Raw genomic sequence first — 19,786 nt, 5'->3', positions numbered from 1 at the left:
AAATCAACTAACTGCGCCATTCATAATGAGATCTTATTTACCATGACAGTAAACACACTGCTTAATTTCCATGATAAAATGAAAATGTTAAGCATTTCAAACTGACATTCATTGAAGAAAGGGCTAACTATAAAATAAGTAAATGAACAAAAAGTATTTTAATGGCATATAAAATACATGTCTGAGTTTACAGTGGATGATGTACCCCAGGAATAATGTACACAGTGCTCTTATAAGCTGGAAGAGCTTGAAGATATGTCATTTTCTTCTTTGTCTGAAATAAGAAAAAAGAGCAAGGTTTCAGGGACATGCCCCACATTAAAGACGTTCAAGTATTATTTCTCATGGAGTTACTTGCAGAGACTTACTCAGCGTTGTACTGGAGACAGGTGGATGGTATCCCTGTAGACCTAGAGTGCAGTGACACATTAGAGACAGCAGAGGGTGCTATAATATAAGGGTGACTCCCCCGTGTGTCTTTTCATATCTCTGTGCTGACACCTTCCTCTGACCCTCCCCTTCCAAATCAAGTCAAGTCAGGTGATCCTTTGCATTCACATTTTGAGAAATTCATGTGAGTTTATACCATTACAACCATCCAAGAAAGAAAGCAATCATATCGACAACACTGTACAAATCAAAACATTACATTATATCACAACACAGTGGCACCAAAAACAATAATTATTTAAAAGACGTGCTGACAATTTTTGAGAACATTTTCGATTTTATCTTATAGCAATAAATAACACACATTTTGGAAAATAAATTATTTGTCAATTAAAATTATTTGCGCATCTATTAATCTTCCTTGCTAAAAATGGCTGCTAGAATGTACAAGTTCTTGCATCATATTTTGTTATGTTTATACATCATATTTCTATATTTGCATCATCATTCTATATTTGCATTTGCATCATATTTGCGTTATTTGCTTAAAAACCCTTGATAATTACACATACAAATCCAGATAACCAAAAAAAAATCAACTAACTGCGCCATTCATAATGAGATCTTATTTACCATGACAGTAAACACTCTGCTTAATTTCCATGATAAAATGAAAATGTTAAGTATTGCAAACTGACATTCATTGGACAAAGGGCTAACTATAAAATAAGTAAATTAACAAAAAGTATTTTAATGTCGTATAAAATACATGTCTGAGTTTACAGTGGATGATGGGCCTCTCAGGAATAATGTGCCAGTGCTCTTATAAGCTGGAAGAGCTTGAAGATATGTCATTTTCTTCTTTATCTGAAATAAGAAAAAAGCAAGGTTTCAGTGACATGCCCCACATTAAAGAAGTTCAAATATTATTTCTCATGGAGTTACTTGCAGAGACTTACTCAGCGTTGTACTGGAGACAGGTGGATGGTATCCCTGTAGACCTAGAGTGCAGTGACACATTAGAGACAGCAGAGGGTGCTATAATATAAGGGTGACTCCCCCGTGTGTCTTTTCATCTCTGTGCTGACACCTTCCTCTGACCCTCCCCTTCCAAATCAAGTCAAGCCAGGTGATCCTTTGCATTCATATTTTGAGAAATTCATGTAGCTACAGAGTTCATAACCATCCAAGAATGAAAGCAATCATATCGACAACACAGTACAAATCAAAACATTACATTATATCACAACAGTGGCACCAAAAACAATAATTATTTAAAAGATGTGCCTACAATTTTTGAGAACATTTTCGATCTTATCTTATAGCAATAAATCACAGGTATTTTGGAGAAAAAAAAATTGTCAATGACAATTATTTGCGCATCTATTAATCCTCATTGCTAAAAATGGCTGCTAGAATGTACAATTCTTGCATCATATTTTGTTATGTTTATACATCATATTTTTATGTTTGCACCATCATTTTATATTTGCATTTGCATCATATTTGCGTTATTTGCTTAAAATGAGTTTAACGTTGAATCGTGGTATCGCACAGCCAGAACAATGTGGTCTGTGGCGAGTATCCTGCGCGTCCCTCTTTCTCTCCCACGCCAGCTTCACTTCCCTTACCTGCAGATCTCCTCTTCCACTTAATGAACGCAGCCACGGCTAAGACCAGAAGCACGACCGCACACACAGCCACGGACACAACAACAGCGATGAATGTGACGTCCGGAGCAGGCCCCGGTTCTGTAGAGGATGCACAGTAACCCCGGTCACACGCTATATCAGCCTTTAAGATTACATAACTGAATCATACATTCTTTATTGAATGCAGGCTAACTACTTCTAATTGACAAAACCGAAGACATTACACGAAACATTAAAAAATTAATTTAGAAATACCAGAAAAGAGAGAGAGTGATGGATAAGCTAGAGCTTGCCAAAGTATCACCCACTTCTAGTTTAAGCGCCACAGGATGAACGGAAACCAGCTACAAACACACAACCAAGGAACCACCACCAAAATAAAAAGAGGAAAACACTTCTTCTCCAAGGGACCGAACAAGCACACACGCAACTTTCGGCCTAATACTTACCGCATGGGTAGGGATTGCCTATGGATGAGCCGATTAGGTAGAGAAGGGAAGGGGATGAGACTCATTTATAACAAGGACTGGCCTACCTAAACATTGCATTCAAACTTAAAGGGAAATTAGGCATGTAGCCATGCAGGATCTCTGACCCCCGATATGGGGTCCTGAGTCTTCTGGTTTGTCTCTTCTGAGGAGGTGAGACCCATAGATTGCCTGCCTAGATTAGGGTATCAGTGGATTTTAAATTTCCCAAATCACATTTGCTTTGCTGCTTGTGACGGGGAGGGCAGGCCACATTCTTACAACCAATATAATATTGTATACAATTCACTGTTTCCCTCTCAAAGGCCATAATCTAACGACTACATATCTGACACATAGGATCTTAAAATTACATATCTTTTCAGGCTAATTCTTATTTGCAGTAACTCCATGGAGTAAATTACTGATATAGAGAAATCCATTACATCGGCTTTTCAAATCCACTGAATTGCAGGCTTTTCTACATGTTTTGCTTTTATAACCTGAATAACCCACTTTTTAAGTTTAGGATAAAACCATTCTTTTACTCTCCGTTTAAAGACTGGGTACAAGTAATGTCATTAGTCAGTACTGAAATGTATATGTGATTTACTAAGAAAACCTTTAACTTATTTGACAAATTTGACATAATAGGCCCAATAATGTATTGATTCATGCAAGACCCACAGCACATGGTAGCTATTTAAAGTAAGGTACTGACTTCCTTTAGGCACAATAGCAGATAAATTGGGCTTCTATATCTCTTACCCCAGGTGACGTCCAGTTTGTTGCTCAGGCTTGTGTGCGTGACAGTGCAGGTGTAATTGTGTCTTTCCTTCATCTCCTCGGAGCTGATGTCCAGGATCCTCCTCTGCTGGTACGTGCCATCTCCATTGGGGAGGAGGTCTCCAGTGAGCAGGTACTCCTCTGGAATGGTCCGCCCGTCTCTCAGCAGGGTCATATTAATGTGACGGGGGTAGAAGCCTGTGGCCAAACAGATCACCTGCAGCGTCCCCGACTCTGGGTGTGTCTTCTGTATCACCCTGACTTTGGGACGCACTGGAGAGGTCACATTTGGATATGTTTAGTTTGGCAATTTAGTGCTCTGCAAGTAGGATATACAGTAGTTATTTTATCTTTCGAAAACCCAGATTGTGACAGCTGCTTAAATGCAATTTACTAAAAGCTGTTAAGCACTGACTGCGTGCCAAATGTCTGACAACAGAAGACATTCATAAATTTTCTTAGAATTTCTTAAAACTTGATCCTTCACAATTTAAAGGGTCATTTAAAACACAATCTTAAGAGGCAGAGGCACCATGCTTCTGTACAGGAGGGTTATTCAGCCTGGGGGCCAAATGCACCCTTATAAAACTCTATTCCTGACCCCTTTGATCAGTTTAGATCAGTAGGAAAAAAAGTATTATTTAAATGAACAAAAAAGTCTGTTTATTTTAGGATATAAAGTAATTAATGTCTGTATTTTAAGAACGCATTTACTTTGTTTATATATGCATCTTTGTTTACAATATGTCTGTATATTATTCACACAATGCTGTATGTATTATTTGCCGACACTGTTTGGGCCATGTACACCATTTTGAAAAAATCTAGCCCCCAGGAAGAGAACGCTCTTGTGCAGTGAAATTATGTATTTATTTATTTTAGCAATATTTTAAATAAATAAATAAATAAACAAGACTATATTGATGTTACCTTTTCTCTTTACTGTATTTTTCTCTTGTTGTAGGTAGTTCTTGAGTGTCCTGATGCACAGGGGCTGGTATAAGTTGGTATTCACTAGTTTTGAGGCCTCTATCTTTAACTTACTCCACATTAACTCTGGTAAAAGGGGATTGTGTATGTAGGCACCCTTGTTATAACTCCTTGTGTCAATGCCATCATAAGCATCCCACAACATCAGTGGACTTTCATCTTCATCGTTCAGCTCACATCCAGTCATTCGCTGATATGTATGAACCCCTACAAACAAACACACACATAAACACACACACACAAACACACACAGGGTAAGAACATGTCACCTTGACTCTACAAGCAAAGCAATACTTTGTTTTATGATTTCTATTATTGCATTAAGAATTAATTACAATATAGAAATTAACTGCACCTTGTTGTCTGGTGTCCTAAGTACAGAAAAATAGCAGCTTCATGGTGAGTGGTGTTTGTGTACTCTGTATGGATGTTGTGCGGTATCTTTGAATGGTCATGTTTCAGCGGGCAGTATTCTGGCACATTCCGCCCGGTCGGTAAGGGTGTAAGCCATACGCATGTTGGCAGGCGCTTATGACATTTTTATTCTTCGTCTCATTTTACTCACCACTAGTGTGATTAAAACGCGGCTTCAACTGTTGAAAATATACATTTAAGTGGTCACGAATCATCGACATAACGGTGTTTTTCAGGTCTGCCTCTTCAATAACATCCTCCGCTTTCCAGTGTCTCCGCATGATGACTTTACTCTCGTTACTGTCAAAGTATTCCACTTGCACGTCATCCACCATCAACACAGCACTGAACTTTGGGAACTGTGTTTCTCCTGCTATGAATGTAGCCATCACCCACAGAGAGTGAGAACCTAGATTGGATACCAATATGAAGAATAATAATAGCCGTTGTTAAAACTTTATGGATGAAGCAATCGGTGAAGACTGGAATTTAAATGTCTGTAGTCTTGATTAGCAATGTAACATGAAATGGCAGTTTAAGTAAAGTATAAAGTCTAATTGTTTTTCATCGCAATCACAGCCGTATGGGTTTGTCGCAACATTACATAATAAAGCAGTCGACTTAAATTTGCACAAAGTGGTCCTACATATTTGATTAGATACATGAGAATACATATTTTACACAACAATAACTATCTTACCTGTATGAGTCTTTTTTATTAAAGCAAGAAACACGACTGCGTACGTGTACGATCGTGAAAGAACCATCGTTGTATTTTCGTACCTAGTGGCTGGTTAACAGTTGCTTTCACTTTCAATAGTTTTTTGACCATGCGCTGTTCGAAGCAATGACGAGTTGAATGGAGTTGTTCATATTTTGTTTTTTCCCTACATTTTTTTTTTTCAAATTAGATTTTTGCTGCAATCCATGAATGCAACATCATAAAAAATCTCTTCTGCGTAACTTGCATTATATTACATTACATTTATTTGGCAGACGCCTTTATCCAAAGTGACGTACAGTAAGTGCATACCAATGGTTATTGGAACAACTACAAAACACAGGTCCGATAAGGTACAATACTCAATTTGTACAGTGCATAGGCTTAATACTCGTTGTCCCTGCTGATATTAAAATACTTACATACACAGACAAAAATTGAGGAAGTATGTTGGTTTTGTGCTGTTTTGCAACAAGAGTGAATTTGTGTTGATTCTTCAAATATTTCCTGGGGTGAAATTATTTGAAAGAAGAAAGTGTTTACTGTTGCACATCATCCATCAGTTATGCACAATATTGCATGAATGTACACTATCATACATTGTGCATGTGATAGTAGGGACGGCAGTTGTTTGTGAAACATGAGCTATTTTAATTCTGACTGTGTCATGGAGTCGTAGAGTAATTCCTTCCCTTTGGCTATTTCCTGGAAAAGGGGGTGATGTGTTCAGGTGATACACTGGTGTTAGAAACCAATGCAGACACTCGGGTGTGTTCAGATTGAATCAATAATTCACCCTGCTTCTTGGTGTGTGTGTGTGTGTGTGTGTGCGCGCAAGTGCATGCGTGTGTAGCAAGAACAATAGTATGTAGCACCAGAGCAGATGGCAATTTCCTAAGTTAATGGTAGTGTATGAACTTGTCATCTGTAAAAAGCATTGGTTGCTATACTTCTGTCTGTGTTTCATGTACAACTTTAAACGCCTGTGTGACTCGGCGTTCATATTTCTGTGGTTTTCCACAAAAGAAAAGGGAAAAACTCAGCTGAAATATCCCTCCCCATTGGTCCCCAGTCATCTGTTTTTACCTTTCTTTATCTTTCTCTCCCCCTCACCCTCCATGTCATTATTGTCCTCTCACCATTTCCTGTGTGCTATTCCGTTGTCATGGCCACTGTTGCTAAGGAAGAGAGGCCATTCAAGAAAGGAAACTTGAACCATGGGTTCAATACCCATTATATTTAATTCATCAACAGAGAGACATGGGCTCTGAGTGTGATAGAGAGAAAGAGAGAGAGAGAGAGAGATGGAGCGAGAGAGAGAAAGAAAAAGAGAGGGAGAGAGAGAGATGGGAGGAACAGGACAACAACAACAATGTGTGGCACAAGTTTCTGATCCACACCATCGAAAAGCCTCCAAAAAGCTTATCAGCAAGATCCAGTTTCCTAATTGACCTATGCATGTTCATCTTTGAGCACCAGCTCCAGCTCATTCTACTCCCTATGTGTGTGGGTGCAGTTATCAGAATATCGGTACCACACTACTTTGGGCCCGGGACCAGATCTCGTCTAGAAAACAACAACCATTTATCTATATTTTTGGCAAAATTTCAGACTACTCCTGCCCAGAAGTCCTTCCTCTACGAAAAGATTTCTTATGACGGTGGTCCCGGAATATTGAATCTGGGACTAAAGCATAAATAATAAGTACCCTGTTTCCCCCGCATGTGGCTGGGGAGAGCTGGTGCTCTTGTGAGGGCAGTTGGGAGGTGTATTTCATGCGGTTTTCTGTCAGCAGGCCGTTGTTCCAGTGAGCCCCTGCGGTGGAGCTTTCCCTCTTTCACAACCGCGCCGGACCAGAGGAGAGTGAAAGCAGCTTTTTGTAAAAGCTCATTTAAAGCATTGTAGTGGGAGACAGAGCATTTAAGCCTTATTGTTGGGGCCCCGTGGATTGTCTTTGTGTTAATTGATCCTCATACTGACACCACTCTCTCTCTCTCTCCCTCTCCCTCTCCCTCTCTCTCTCTCTCTCTCTCTCTCTCTCTCTCTCACCCACCCTCCCTCCCCCTATCTGTCTGGGATCAGTATAGCCCTCTCAGGCTGTGTGTAAGTGTAGACTAGAAACAGACTGTTGCCGACCAGTTCCTTGCCAGCTCAACAAAGCTCCCCGGAACCAAGGGTCCGAGAGGACAGGAGGGGGCCCAGCCGGGTTAGGGCGACCTTTGAGAGAACACAGGACCTCCACCAAACCTGGACAGGCGTGGGACTTGAACCCCCATTCTCCTGTGGCCCCCCACCCCTGCACTGGCCATTGTGATGTGACCTTCTCATTTGGTTCCGGTGGGATGAAGCTGGGGGCCCACCCTCTCAACACACTCCAGTCATTTTGTCTCTGCCCCTGTCCTCACCACCACTACCGCAGCCACCAGACTGAGACCCCAGCACCGAACTGCAAACCAAGCCAGCACGTCGGATAAGACCCCAGCGAAAAGAAAGGTACATTTCTCAGGGAGTTTTTAAATGTCATTTTTGTTTGGTTGCATATAAATTGAAATATATATTTATATTTATATATTCATCTCTTCTTCCTCTCTGTGGACTGCAGGCACCTGTTCCCTCCCCGTCCACCTTCTCCAGATACGTGATCCATCCTGGGCACGAGCGTTGGGTCAAGGTGTCAGGTTTTAAACCAGCTCAAGCCGTCACAGCAAATCTACACGGAACCAGGAAGGCACAGGCTCTCGGGTGGTTTGGGGTGAGAGTGCGGCGGGTCGGGGGGTTGCAGGGGAGGCTGGGGGCTCTCACGCCAAAGGGTCATTGTACCCACAATGCACCAGGCCAGAGACAAGCTTTTCTGAGGCTCTGCCAGTCATGCTCTGATGAGCTGCCAGAGATGCCTATGCTGCTCCTGCTTCTTCAATAATTCATCAGTCTGAAAGGCACAAGGAGAGAGAGAGAGAAAGTAGAAGGCAGAGGGAATAACAGATGGTGAACAAGTGGAGGATCCTGGGAAGGAAGGCAGAAAATGAGAGCTTTTAAACTTCTGTAAAGAAGAAAGTAAATACAGGTTTCAGAAGAAGGAAAGACGCTGAGAGAGGGAGAAGTGAACTACAAACCCAGCACGAGTGACTGAGAGAGAGAGGTACAGAGTCACAGGTGGTGAGGGAGGGGACTGGTCAAAATCTGGAGCACTGAGTCAGATCACTGACAGACCAGGTAGCGGACAGACAGCAGCACAGACCGCTAAAACTAGGTGTGGTCTAGCGAGCCTAAAAGTGGGCGTGGTCCAGTGAAGCCGGAGCCATGGTGAACACGAGCCTGCAGCTGATCAGCTTCACCTGCGCGGTGACGGGCTGGGTGATGGCCATCGCCGTGACGGCGCTTCCGCAGTGGAAGGTCACGGCCTTCATCGGCAGCAACATCCTCACCTCCGAGATCGTGTGGGAGGGGATCTGGATGAACTGCGTCTATCAGACCACGGGCCAGATGCAGTGCAAGACGTACGAGTCCATGCTGGCGCTGCCGCCGGACGTGCAGGCCGCGCGGGCGCTCATGTGCCTGGCCATATTCCTGGGCTGGCTCTCCTGCACCGTGTCCTGCTGCGGCATGAAGTGCACCACCTGCGCCGGCGACGACCGGCAGGCCAAGGCCGCCATCGCGCTGAGCGGCGGCGTGCTCTTCATCCTCACGGGCCTGTGCGTGCTGGTGCCCGTCTCCTGGACCGCCAACAGCGTGATCCGGGACTTCTACAACCCGGCCGTGCCCGGGGTGCGCAAGCGCGAGCTGGGCCAGGCCATCTACCTGGGCTGGGCCGCCGCCGTCATCCTCATGCTGAGCGGGGCCGTGCTCAGCTGCACCTGTCCCCACGGCGACAGGAGGGGCTACCGCCGCGGCTACATGGGCCGCAGCTTCGCCAACACCCGCGCCTCCGCCCCCGAGCCCCCAAAACCCATCTCCACCAGCAGCCTGCCGCTGAAGGAGTACGTCTGACGCAACGGGCAGGGAGGCACATAAAGAGATGGTGGTGAACAGGGGTAGGAGTAATGGATCAGTTGGGACAAGGTCTGGAATGGTACAGATCCTTGGCTATTGGTTACCAGGAAGTTGCTGTGGACTGATCCATTTACAGGTAGTGTTTTGTGTCTACCTCTTTATTTATCAACTTGAGAGCTTAACTGACCAATATTGTATCTGAATGCAGACTTTTTTCTATATGTTTATGTCATGAATTAAATTTATAGTAAGTTATTTATTTAATCCAATTGAACCCATATTATTCTAGGAATGTTGAGTGGTTTCTACCCTGCAGAACTGTTGGTTTATGACAAGAGGAAGTGCAGACCATCAAAGCAGGAAGTGGTGCACCAGTCATACATTTTTTCTTCAGTTGACATCAGAACCTACAGTGTAGCAAACCTCCAGTTGCTAAACCAGCTGTTCTGGGTTATGATCAGTGGAATGTGTATCTGAAAGCCAGGTGTTTCTGTACCGAGCTTCGTTTGTGTTCTGAGTGAAGTGTGCTGTGTTTTCTCCCATTTGGCTTTGTTTGTAATGCACAGTGTTGTGAACCCAATAAAATGAAGTTTGAAATGGCACTGAAACTGAATAAACCTTTTTGTGATTATCAATACATTTTTCTATTGTGTCTATTGTGACATTTTTTATTGTGACATTTTTCTATTGTGTCTATTGTGACATTTTTCTATTTGACAAAATCTGTTTGTCAAATTTAACTCAAAATGTCTAATAGATAATGCCAACTATGTTCTTGGTAAGGTAGATCACATACACCACCTTGCAATGATTTCTACTTAAAAGAGCACGAATACTAATGAAAAATTAGAAATGTGTTGCTGTCATTTACTCTCATGCACAGCACTGCCATCTCCTGGACCATCATGGCAACACCGCAAAAAAAAGAAAAAAAGACAGATGCCATTAAAATGACTGGCTTTTGCCATTTATTTTCATAACCAAAGGAGATTACAAATTAAGTTACCACAATGACATTATTATGAGACATTCAGGAAAAATCTGACAGACATTGTGACTGCCCCAGTATTTCCTCCCGAAGTCCACACACAGATTACTGTTACTCTCTGGTCTTTTGTGGGATCCCTTGATCTCTGATGTATTCTTTCTCTCTCGACTTTTTTCTCCATACTCTGCCCCCATCTGCCAGATTGTGCCACATGATGAGCCCACTTCTGGCTACAGCCATATTCCTCCCCCTTCTCCATCTGATATCTTCTCTCCCTCCTCATGACCTCCGGATTGAATGTCTTAGAGCAGCGCTCCTCTGTGCTGGGCCTGTGAGGACTGGCTGTGTGGCTCTGGGTGGAGCTGTGCTGGCACCAGGCCGGCTGAGCCACTCTCAGGGAGAGTCCATGAAAAAGGACACTCTGAACAGCGTGTCTGAAAAGGGAGACACAGGGACACAGAGTCAGGAACGGTTCGGCCGCTGGAAGCCTGTGTGACAGGTGGAGGTATGAAAGTGGCTTTGGCTCTCATACAGGAAGCAGCTCCAGCGCAGAGCACCTACTGCGGCTCACCTGAGACACTGTCCTCTCGCTCGGGTGTGGCCAGAGCCTCCCACCTCCTGTGTGCGTTCTGCAGGTCAGAGAGCTCACCGGGCTTCAGTGCCTGCAATAGAGCCTTTCTCCTCAGGTACCTGCACACAGCTAAGGAGCACAGTGGCACAGGCTTCCTTCAACTTCTCTCTCTTCAACTACAAAATTTGTGACAGAGTTAATCAAATACTGCTGATGGTGGTACTGTTAATGTGTTGGTGCTAGAGAAAATGCTGCTAATTCTGGTCGTGTTAATGTGTGGGTGACAGAGTTAGAGATACAGCAATGATACTGTGGCTGGCGATAGTGTTACAGTTTTAGTGGCTGTTTTAACACCTTTAAAAAGATACTGTTGCTGGTGATTGTGTTACAGGGTTCGCTAACAGTATGAACAACATAGAAAGGATACTGCTGCCTGTAGTAGCGTTCTGCATCCTGCAGCCACTCCAGCATGTCTGCGACGGAGGGGGCAGCTGCTGACCTCTGCAGACAGGTGGTCAGGTCCAGAGTGTCTGCATGCTGCTCATACACTTGGAATGCAGCCGTTACCTGGTTACCCACTGCATCCCTTACCTTCTGCAAGGAACACCTACAAAAAGAAAAACATTGAGTCACGTGGCTGTAGTTAGAGACAGGGCAGAAGCTGTGGCCTATTTTACGTAACATCACAGCATTTCGTGCAGTCAGAAAAGTCATGACGTTTCTCTCCTCGGGCGCTGTCCCTGCTGCTCCTTTCAGTTAATGTTATTTTTCAGAAATATTTAGTTACAGCACTGTCTGAGTAGTAACTCCGGGTGAGATACACAATATCTATTACTATTTCGTATCTGTTGTCAGCGCAAAATCGCTCATCTACAGCACTTACTTGGTCGTCCCCTTTTCGTTCTCTCTGCCGATTACCGTGAAATCAAAGCGATAGTATGTGCAGTGCATCTAATTTGCACACGTTGCCCACTATTGATCCTGTGATTAAATATGTATACTCTAATGAACATTTACGTAGAGCAAATTAACATCACAAGTGGATCACCTGGGTCTCAATCTTACATTTTGTCAGCAAGTTTGTCGAGGACGGTGTCCACAGCCACCAGAAGCTTGCAACGGAGGCGATCTTGCAGGTCAGAGAACCGAGCCAAAGGCGTGCTTGCCATCTGTACGCCGTTGAGCGCTAGTAGCTGCTCGGCGAGGTTACCCAGGGAGCCCATCAAGGGCACACATTCTTCCAGTACGGAATTCCACACTTTATGATTTTGCTCCAAAGAATGAAAGCTCCTTTTTAGTGCTTGATGAAGCGACATCAATGCAGGCTTCGACATTTCACACAGGGCATCTCAATAGCCAGCTACTATAATATCAAATACACAACCTGCTATTTAATAGAGTTATTCTTATTAAATAGCTAGCTGAAATTCTACCACGTTGGTTAGTCAGAAAATACAAAACACGAGTACTAGCTACTAGTAGTGGCTACATATTCAACGGTTTTCTGGTTTGTTTAGCGCATCAAATAATAAAGTCTTGAAACTACCAATTCACTGGCAACTTCGTCAAAAATCACTGTATGGTAACATTATACTATTTTCGATACAACCAACCGGAAAATTTAGGCTTTGCCGTGAAACACGTTGTACACCGTGTTTACTTCCATGATCTCAAAAAGTGTTTCCGGTGGCATTGTAACATTTCTTTCTTCCTATTGGACAGACTGAAAGTGTTTTAAAGCCTATTGGTCTATACGTCGTTAAAGGTTGTCTTTATTGGTCAGATATATAGCGTTAATTTTTTATCTCCGATTTGATTGGTCACAACGCGCATTGACGCTTTGACTGTAGACGGAAACACTCATGACGACATTGTCCATGTTAGGGTTTTGATTGGCTGGCCTGGAGAGCAGCGGTTACTTTTGAATGCAATCGTCAGGTTGGCGCTGACCGTTTGGGATTAGATTGGAGCTGCAAATTGTGGGGACTGTCTCGTGAAATTCTGTCCATCATTCCAATATTTGATAAAATGTAAGTGTTTTGGCTTCTATTTTATTGCGCTGTATTTGTAATCCCAGTTGCGATTATGTTTTGCAAACAAAGAATATATCGATAGCTGTGGCTATGTTAGCATAGCCAGCTGTTGGTTTCACTAGCTACTAGCTAGTTAGCTACTTGTTACTGATTGCTAGTTCGTGAGGGCCAGGCTAACGTTAAAACTAAGTTTCTAGCAAGCTGGATTGGCAGCGGGCTACTTATAATGCCTCTATCAAACAACCCTAGACTATATAGACTAACGCGTTTTAAGAAAATATTCAGTATGTTACATTCAGAATTTTCTAATGGGAGCAAGTATAAGCCGACTGGCTAGCAAGTTTTAACATTGGCCGACTGATTGAAGCTGGTTATTCCCCCACCTCTAGAAGTTCTCCATGGCGCCCAGGAAAAGAACAACGAACAAAAGCCGTAAAAATGGGCCCAAGATGGCCAAACTGGAGGCCTTCCTCGATGACTTTGACAGTGAGGGTAAGTCAGTGTTTAGAATGTGACTAGCGCCATATAGCTGCATTTTAAATTAATGTGGCGACGTTAAATGGTAAGCAATAGCTTGTTGATCACTTTGCGTAATTTACTTAACGAATCCTCCTACATTAGCTAGCTACACCGATAATAATTTTGCGTCGGACCCTTTTCATAAATGAATGCATGATGAATTTGGTTTCATTCGTCTGACTGTCTAATTAAAGCGCTGCTCTGAAACACTTGGGTGAACCGCAGCTACACAAGCCTCTTTGCTGGGACAGTATCTTCAGGAAGATAATGGATGAATCTTCAACCCTCCAAATGTTTCTCGGTGGTCAATGTTTATCTACAATGAGACAGTTACAAGAATGTTTTAAAGTTATCTAAGTGATACGTTTGGGGAACCTTTTCTGAACTGAGTTCAGAATGCCAAGGACACATAAGCACCATACACAATGATTACATTTATTGATTCATTCATTTAAAAAAAGAAATATGCTGTTAAATTTGTCAGAGGCAGTGACTTTTTCCTCTTGTGCTTTGCTTTGTATGAGGCTGACAGACATTCAGTCTCCCAGTGCTATTGTGGGTTTTTTAAATATGGGTGATAAGTTTACTGTTAATATAGTTTTAAGAATAACAATTCAATCCGTGTAAAAATCAGTAGCTGATTGCTAATGTCCTATTGATAACACATCCCCACTGGTTTACACTATACAAAATACTCCCTCTCATTTTAGGAAGAGTATCAATTGTTTTGTTCTTATTGGTATCGGTCTAGTCTTGTGTCCTGGAACCTTCCCCCCCCCTCCAGAAAAAAGAACAAAAGCAAACAAAACATCATTACCACAATATGCCAAATTTGGCTTTCACCATTGTGTCACATGGACTGTTAAGCTGTTCTATGACCTATTGTAACACTACCAGTTCATACACAAGTTTGTTAAAATGGTGAAAGCTCCTAGCCATGTGGTTGTCTCTTGCAGGCAAAATTGGGAATGCTGAACTTCATGGTAAAATATTAATCTGCTTGATCAAATTTCTGGATATTTACTGGGTGAGCTGAAAAGGTTTTCAATTAGTTGCACTCCTGATGGTAATACTTGCTCTCATTTCCTAGTAAAAACAATTGTGGAGAGACTGAAGGAGAAGACAAACAGCCTCCTTAAGGATGCAGACAATTTCTACAACATGAGCCTGATAAAGCTGCCCAAAGCAGTGCGGCAGATGAACTGGATTGAGTTCTGTGGTAGGTACCCGTGTGCGCTGTCAGCTCATGGAAGCTGGTGTCTGATTATTATGGTTGAAGTTGAAGATGTTTGATGGAAATGAAGATCTCCCTTTTCTTGAAATGAGGAGAGGGGTCTTCAGTATGCATGAAAAAAGACACTCTCCTTTCATTCCATAGAGTCTGAGAAGAAGGAGAAGACTCCAGAAGAAAATGCAAAGGTGCTTGTCTCGCATTTCACTATGTTGTGGTTTTACATTTTTCATGTTTCTCTTAGTAGTTTGCCAAAAGAATTAAAGTCTAGTTCCAACACAACTGCTCTGTCTACACGTCCAGCCTTAAAGCTGGTGCCCTATACACCTGACTTCCTGAATTTTGACAAAGCTCCAAATATGATTGGTGTCCCTGAGGGAATACAGCATTTGCGACTTGTGTGGATTCAGAATGTCGGCTGGTTCTCTGCCTTAACGCTGAGTTAACGCGTTGTGGCGTTTCACAGAAAGAGGAAGTGGCGGCTCAGGTGGACAGTGTCATGGCGGAGGTTCACACCATTCCACCCAAGTCTGCCAAGAAAGGTCAGTCGCTGAGCGCTGCCTGCTGTGTCCCTTGGTGTCCACTTTCTGGATCCCTCCTCCAGTACATTCACTTGCGTTTCTTGTGCAGTGGTCCCGAAGCACAGCAGACTGGCGGCAGCTTCTGAGGATGAGGAGAACGTTCCCCAGAACCAGACTACCGTGAAGAAGGTGAGCGAGACAGGGAGGGGCCTGGGGGGGCCGAATGATCACCTGACATGTGACGTCTCACTCCACGTCACCAAAAGAAACACAAACTAACTGCTGGCATCTGACAGACAGTTTGAGATTGTTTTTTTTTTTCCTTTTTTCCCTCCCCGTTGTAACAGGGTAAAACAACAAAGAAAGCGCCCTCCACTTCAAAAAGAGCCAAAGCTGTCTCGGTCAGCAAGCAGAACACGTCAATCAGGAAGTAAGGGCCTGCTGTTCCAAATGATCTGCCATGTTGCTGAATAACCATTGTGTGCTGATGGTAGCAACAGTTTCTCTATATCAAGATTTGCAGAACGTTTTTGATGAAATGGTTGTAATACACACAAGCAGCTCTTTATAGTTGTATAGATACTCTGCTGCTTCCTTACCTCCTCCTCCTCCTCACTTCTCCCTCTGGGCACAGATCCAACCGGAAGCCCCTTGTCACTCCGGCTCGCAACCTGGACTGCTCTCTCATGGGCCCTACTCCCCTGATCACCCCGCGCTTTGACTCCAGGTGAATGACCTGCGCCCGTTACCGTCTGAGGAAGAGAGGGGTGGCTGCGGCGGCGGGCTTTCTCTAACCTCTCCTCTCTGCCAGGCTCCCGAAAACGCCGGCGGTGAGAGTGCCCCGGCACCAAGAGAGGATCTACAGCATCTCCGTCAACGGCTCTCCCATCGCCGGGGGCACCAACGACATCATCCTGAACATCCCTGCTGAGAACGGAGAGGTGAGCACCAGGAAAGGGCCAATGACTGTGTTTATGTAGGCTCTGTGCAGTGACTGTGTTTATTCAGACTCTGTGCAGTGACTGTGTTTATTCAGACTCTGTGCAATGACTGTTAGTGCATACTCTGTGCAACAACTGTTTGTGCAGACTGTGCATCTTTCTTCACTGTGCTGACTTGAGTCCATGTGATTTCAGTGCCTTCAGCTGCTGGCCAGTGAGATGGACTCTGTAGATCTGAACCAGCTGGATGATGCCACCATGCATCGCATCAGACTGCTTCAGGTATCATTCATAAAACCGCTCTGCTAGTGCTGTCTGAGTCCCAATCCTCCCCATCTTCTCCTTCTCTAATGCCAGGCTGCTGCGCCCCCCCCCCCCCAATCGCTGCTGCACTTGAGTGACCAGTGAGGGGAGAAGTGAAGAAGCTTGGAGTTTGTCTGCTAGAATTGGCAGCGCCAAATAGCCCTGCATATATGGTTATATTCAACTTTTATGATAAAATTTACTGTAGCTAGGGAGCTAAGCTGTGATGAATAGGCAGTATCAGGACGGTTAGGTCAGGTCTGCAAGCCAGCTAGCCAAATAACTTACATTTGCTATGATTGTAAATCTGTCCGTAAAGCATACAAACGTGGCTAAGAATCATAGATGACCCTATTAAGCTTTGCTAAGTCCTCAGTTCTGCTGTAGCATTATCTTCAAATGGCAGACTTCTTTAGGTTTAATCCTTTGGTAGTCAGTGTAAAGAACCCCCCCTCCATAATTAACTTTACATTCTTTACGTGTACCTTAATTCTCTTTATGTAATGCTGTGTGAGGAATTTCTGAACTGTTGTTTTATGATGCATAACACAGTTGGACTCCCAGCTGTTCAGTTTCGGTGCATGTACTCTCGCTCACATGCATGGCTGGCATTCATCGCTGGCCATGAGTGTAGCGCTTACATGGTGGTACAGGATTTCTATTCCTGGAAAAGATGTAGCCAGTTCGTGCTGGTTTAATGCTAATGTTCTCTCTCTCTCACAGAGCCGCCTCACCACTCTCTGTGGACAGTCAAAGTGATGACCTCCGAGGCCACTGCCAGCTTTGCACAGGATTGCTTTTGTTATACAGTGAAATGCAAAAGTATTGTATTTTATTTTGAGGGTATTTACACCCAAATCTGGTAATTAGTGTCAGAATTATGGCCCTGTTTATGCATAGTCCCCCATTTTATGGAGCATAAGTAATTTGACAAGTTAACATAATCAGAAATAGAGCTGTCATATTTCGAGGTAGACGTACTTGGTTGCAAATCCTTTGCATTCAACGACTGCCTGAAGTCTGTGACCCATAGACACCATCAGACACTGGGTATGTTCCATGGTGAGGCTCTGCTAGGCCTTTATTGCATCATCTTGTGCTGGAGTACAGAACCAGAACAACAAAAATTGGTTAAGGTTAAGTCCAAATACTTAACCTGCACTGTATATAGTTTTTACCTCCATTTTTCTCATCTCTAAAGTGTATATTTCCTATATCATGTATTTCACTGTCTGTCAGCAGGTGTGATATCCAGCATAAACTATTGGAAGTGTTTATTTTAAAAGTGCCATGGTTTGTCCACATTTCTTTCTGCTGACCTGTCACCGTTTTTTCGCTTGTGATTATTTTGCTTCTGACTGGTCTTACTTTATATTTGTCATGTTTTTTGTGAGTAGGGAAGCATGTGATTTACTTTGCGCTAATGCGCACAGCGTCTCAGCCGGGGTTTTTATTTCATTTTGTGTTTTTATGTGGCAGTCCATTACCTGAAAGGCGAGTGAGTTAGCTAGCAGGCTAGCTCTCAGCCTGGGGTTTCTCTTCCAGTTTCAGTTGTCAGCTGCCCAAATGGCAGTGATCTCTGCCCATTCCTTAGCTCCCCTGATTGTGACTAAAAAAATTAAATGTATATATTTTTTCTGCTAATTTTATACTTTCAATATAGAACCACCTGAAACAAATGTGTGCATTCTTTTGTGCATTTATTTATTTATTTATTTATTTATTTATTTATTTATTTATTTATTTATTTATTTTAATCTCCTGCGGTTGTCATAAAAATAACTGGCCTCAGTGTCACTCATGTTTGAATGTGATTTTGAATTTACATTGGCTCTGAAACCACTTGTCAATCTTTGATTGCAACAAACCTTCCTTGTACATTATTTTCAAATCGTAACATTAATATACATAAGTTTCATCTGACTTGCTTCTGCACGCGTACTGTGCTCAGAAATGTAGCTTTAAAACCTCATGCAGTATTTCTGTCAGTTATACATTGGTTGGCAGGTTTTCCACGTTTCCGGCTAGAGCCCTTTTTAAAAAAAAAAAAGCAGTGCTGTACAACGGGCAAATGGAAATTCACTGGCCTCCCATTGGTGTCGTGAGTCACGAACGCAACACTGAAAAGATCCCCTTCGTGCCCTCTGTGTTGAATGATGTCAAACTGTTCTGATCTTTCGTGTTTAAGCTATAACTGTATACAGACATTTTTTAACAAGAGCGTGTTTCCGTTGACCCGTTTAATCAGCCAACCACGTTCTTTTTATGTCCGAGAATGGGGAAGGCAATTGGTTTTGAAAAAGGATTTAAAATGAAAGCTCTGTCTTCTGAATTAATTCACGTAATTTCCGCGTCGACGTTTTATCCCCTGAAAGTTCGCGTTCACTTGTTTGATTGTGCTTCCATGCAGCACGCTCTTTTACATGAATGTTTATTCGCTCTGGCACGGAGCACTCCCGCCTCTACATGGAATCCCGTCAGCTGTGCCGATGTGGCGTGAAATGAACCTAGAGCAGTTCCGGTGGTCCGTCTGTCATTTCTTTAATAGCGCGAATCTGCGCGATAACGACGGACACTCGGCCAACTTGATGTACGGCGTCTGTGGGTGCTTTGGGTCGCCTGCTTTGTGCAGCACCATGCTGGGAAAATCAATTTGGCATCAAGGCGGATCTCGACGTTTTCACCTGGAATTCAATTACGCCTCCTCTGCCCGTAGAATGGGGCTGGGAGATGGTGAGGGGAGCGTGCTATCCGGATTAATTATACCTCTTGCCATAGCGCTGCCTAAAGTACGACTTGCTTGAAGGCAAATTCATTCTCCATTAGATCTCCAGCCAGTCGCAGGGGCTGCTTATATCTGGCTGCTCCCCAATGTACCATCAACGAACAATAATGTGTGAGAGAAACTGGTAATGTTTATCATGGGTTTGAAATGGAAGAACAGACGTGGTTTAGATGAGGGTCTCGAGAGCTTAAATGATTCTTGTATGCGTTTTCCCCTTGGGTATTACCAGTTTTCAAATATTATTGCATAAGGAAATAGGTCATACACTTGATTTGGGTCCAAGTAGATGGATTATATTAAAAGCACCACTGAAACCAACATTATACAGAAGAATGGTTGTTGTTCACAGAACCTATGGCTTCTTTTGTTGAACTACTTTATCCAAAAACAAAGCTGCTGATTACTTGGGGAAAAGCTGCTTGGTCATAACTAGTTTCTTATTTTCAGCAAAACAACGCTCAGATTAGTTTACCAGGCCCCATTG

General features: G+C 43.2%; 4 protein-coding genes across 5 annotated transcripts; 2 read left to right on the top strand and 2 right to left on the bottom strand.

Moving 5' to 3' along the window:
- Positions 1-139: 139 nt before the first annotated feature.
- On the bottom strand, positions 140-5,547 carry LOC135261189 (major histocompatibility complex class I-related gene protein-like). Of its 2 annotated transcripts, XR_010331854.1 has the most exons (8): positions 5,400-5,547; positions 4,851-5,108; positions 4,226-4,492; positions 3,278-3,568; positions 2,022-2,141; positions 1,350-1,391; positions 369-1,257; positions 140-274 (listed from the first exon to the last, which is right to left on the bottom strand). XR_010331854.1 is itself a non-coding variant. In XM_064347229.1 (7 exons), exons 1-7 carry the CDS (start codon positions 5,464-5,466, stop codon positions 231-233), a joined length of 1,089 nt encoding a protein of 362 aa, XP_064203299.1. In that variant the 5' UTR covers positions 5,467-5,547; the 3' UTR covers positions 140-230. The 2 variants fall into 2 exon arrangements, 1 of the variants encoding a protein (XP_064203299.1); XM_064347229.1 differs by lacking the exon at positions 1,350-1,391 and having other exon boundaries at positions 369-410.
- A 1,273-nt stretch (positions 5,548-6,820) lies between these two features.
- On the top strand, positions 6,821-10,110 carry cldn35 (claudin 35). The gene is made up of 2 exons (XM_064347231.1): positions 6,821-7,913; positions 8,023-10,110. Exon 2 carries the CDS (start codon positions 8,721-8,723, stop codon positions 9,405-9,407), a length of 687 nt encoding a protein of 228 aa, XP_064203301.1. The 5' UTR covers positions 6,821-7,913; positions 8,023-8,720; the 3' UTR covers positions 9,408-10,110.
- Positions 10,111-10,355: 245 nt separating this feature from the next.
- airim (AFG2 interacting ribosome maturation factor) lies at positions 10,356-12,667 on the bottom strand. The gene is made up of 4 exons (XM_064347232.1): positions 12,035-12,667; positions 11,397-11,576; positions 10,970-11,088; positions 10,356-10,832 (listed from the first exon to the last, which is right to left on the bottom strand). The coding sequence occupies exons 1-4, from the start codon at positions 12,301-12,303 to the stop codon at positions 10,792-10,794; spliced, it is 609 nt and encodes a 202-aa protein (XP_064203302.1). The 5' UTR covers positions 12,304-12,667; the 3' UTR covers positions 10,356-10,791.
- Positions 12,668-12,839: 172 nt separating this feature from the next.
- cdca8 (cell division cycle associated 8) lies at positions 12,840-18,196 on the top strand. Its single transcript, XM_064347230.1, has 11 exons — positions 12,840-12,999; positions 13,392-13,494; positions 14,612-14,740; positions 14,900-14,940; positions 15,219-15,294; positions 15,383-15,462; positions 15,621-15,703; positions 15,908-16,000; positions 16,085-16,214; positions 16,410-16,496; positions 17,241-18,196. The coding sequence occupies exons 2-11, from the start codon at positions 13,401-13,403 to the stop codon at positions 17,274-17,276; spliced, it is 849 nt and encodes a 282-aa protein (XP_064203300.1). The 5' UTR covers positions 12,840-12,999; positions 13,392-13,400; the 3' UTR covers positions 17,277-18,196.
- The last annotated feature ends 1,590 nt before the right edge of the window (positions 18,197-19,786 follow it).

The sequence above is a fragment of the Anguilla rostrata genome, chromosome 8, assembly GCF_018555375.3.
Source record: "Anguilla rostrata isolate EN2019 chromosome 8, ASM1855537v3, whole genome shotgun sequence".
Classification (NCBI taxonomy): Eukaryota; Metazoa; Chordata; class Actinopteri; order Anguilliformes; family Anguillidae; genus Anguilla; species Anguilla rostrata.
Note: the sequence above shows the minus strand (reverse complement) of the source record. Positions and strands in the feature narration are given on the sequence as shown.

Excerpts from the sequence above, each read along its gene's own strand:
- LOC135261189 (XM_064347229.1), bottom strand. The coding sequence starts at position 5,466 with ATGGTTCTTTCACGATCGTACACGTACGCAGTCGTGTTTCTTGCTTTA. Across the intron at positions 4,493-4,850 it reads GCGTTTTAATCACACTAGTG|GGGTTCATACATATCAGCGA; the intron begins GTGAGTAAAATG and ends GTTTGTTTGTAG. Across the intron at positions 3,569-4,225 it reads AAATACAGTAAAGAGAAAAG|TGCGTCCCAAAGTCAGGGTG; the intron begins GTAACATCAATA and ends TGACCTCTCCAG.
- cldn35 (XM_064347231.1), top strand. The coding sequence starts at position 8,721 with ATGGTGAACACGAGCCTGCAGCTGATCAGCTTCACCTGCGCGGTGACG.
- airim (XM_064347232.1), bottom strand. The coding sequence starts at position 12,303 with ATGTCGAAGCCTGCATTGATGTCGCTTCATCAAGCACTAAAAAGGAGC. Across the intron at positions 11,577-12,034 it reads GACAAACTTGCTGACAAAAT|GTGTTCCTTGCAGAAGGTAA; the intron begins GTAAGATTGAGA and ends TTCTTTTTGTAG. Across the intron at positions 11,089-11,396 it reads GAACGCTACTACAGGCAGCA|GTACCTGAGGAGAAAGGCTC; the intron begins GTATCCTTTCTA and ends AGCTGTGTGCAG.
- cdca8 (XM_064347230.1), top strand. The coding sequence starts at position 13,401 with ATGGCGCCCAGGAAAAGAACAACGAACAAAAGCCGTAAAAATGGGCCC. Across the intron at positions 14,741-14,899 it reads GAACTGGATTGAGTTCTGTG|AGTCTGAGAAGAAGGAGAAG; the intron begins GTAGGTACCCGT and ends TTCATTCCATAG. Across the intron at positions 16,001-16,084 it reads ACCCCGCGCTTTGACTCCAG|GCTCCCGAAAACGCCGGCGG; the intron begins GTGAATGACCTG and ends CCTCTCTGCCAG.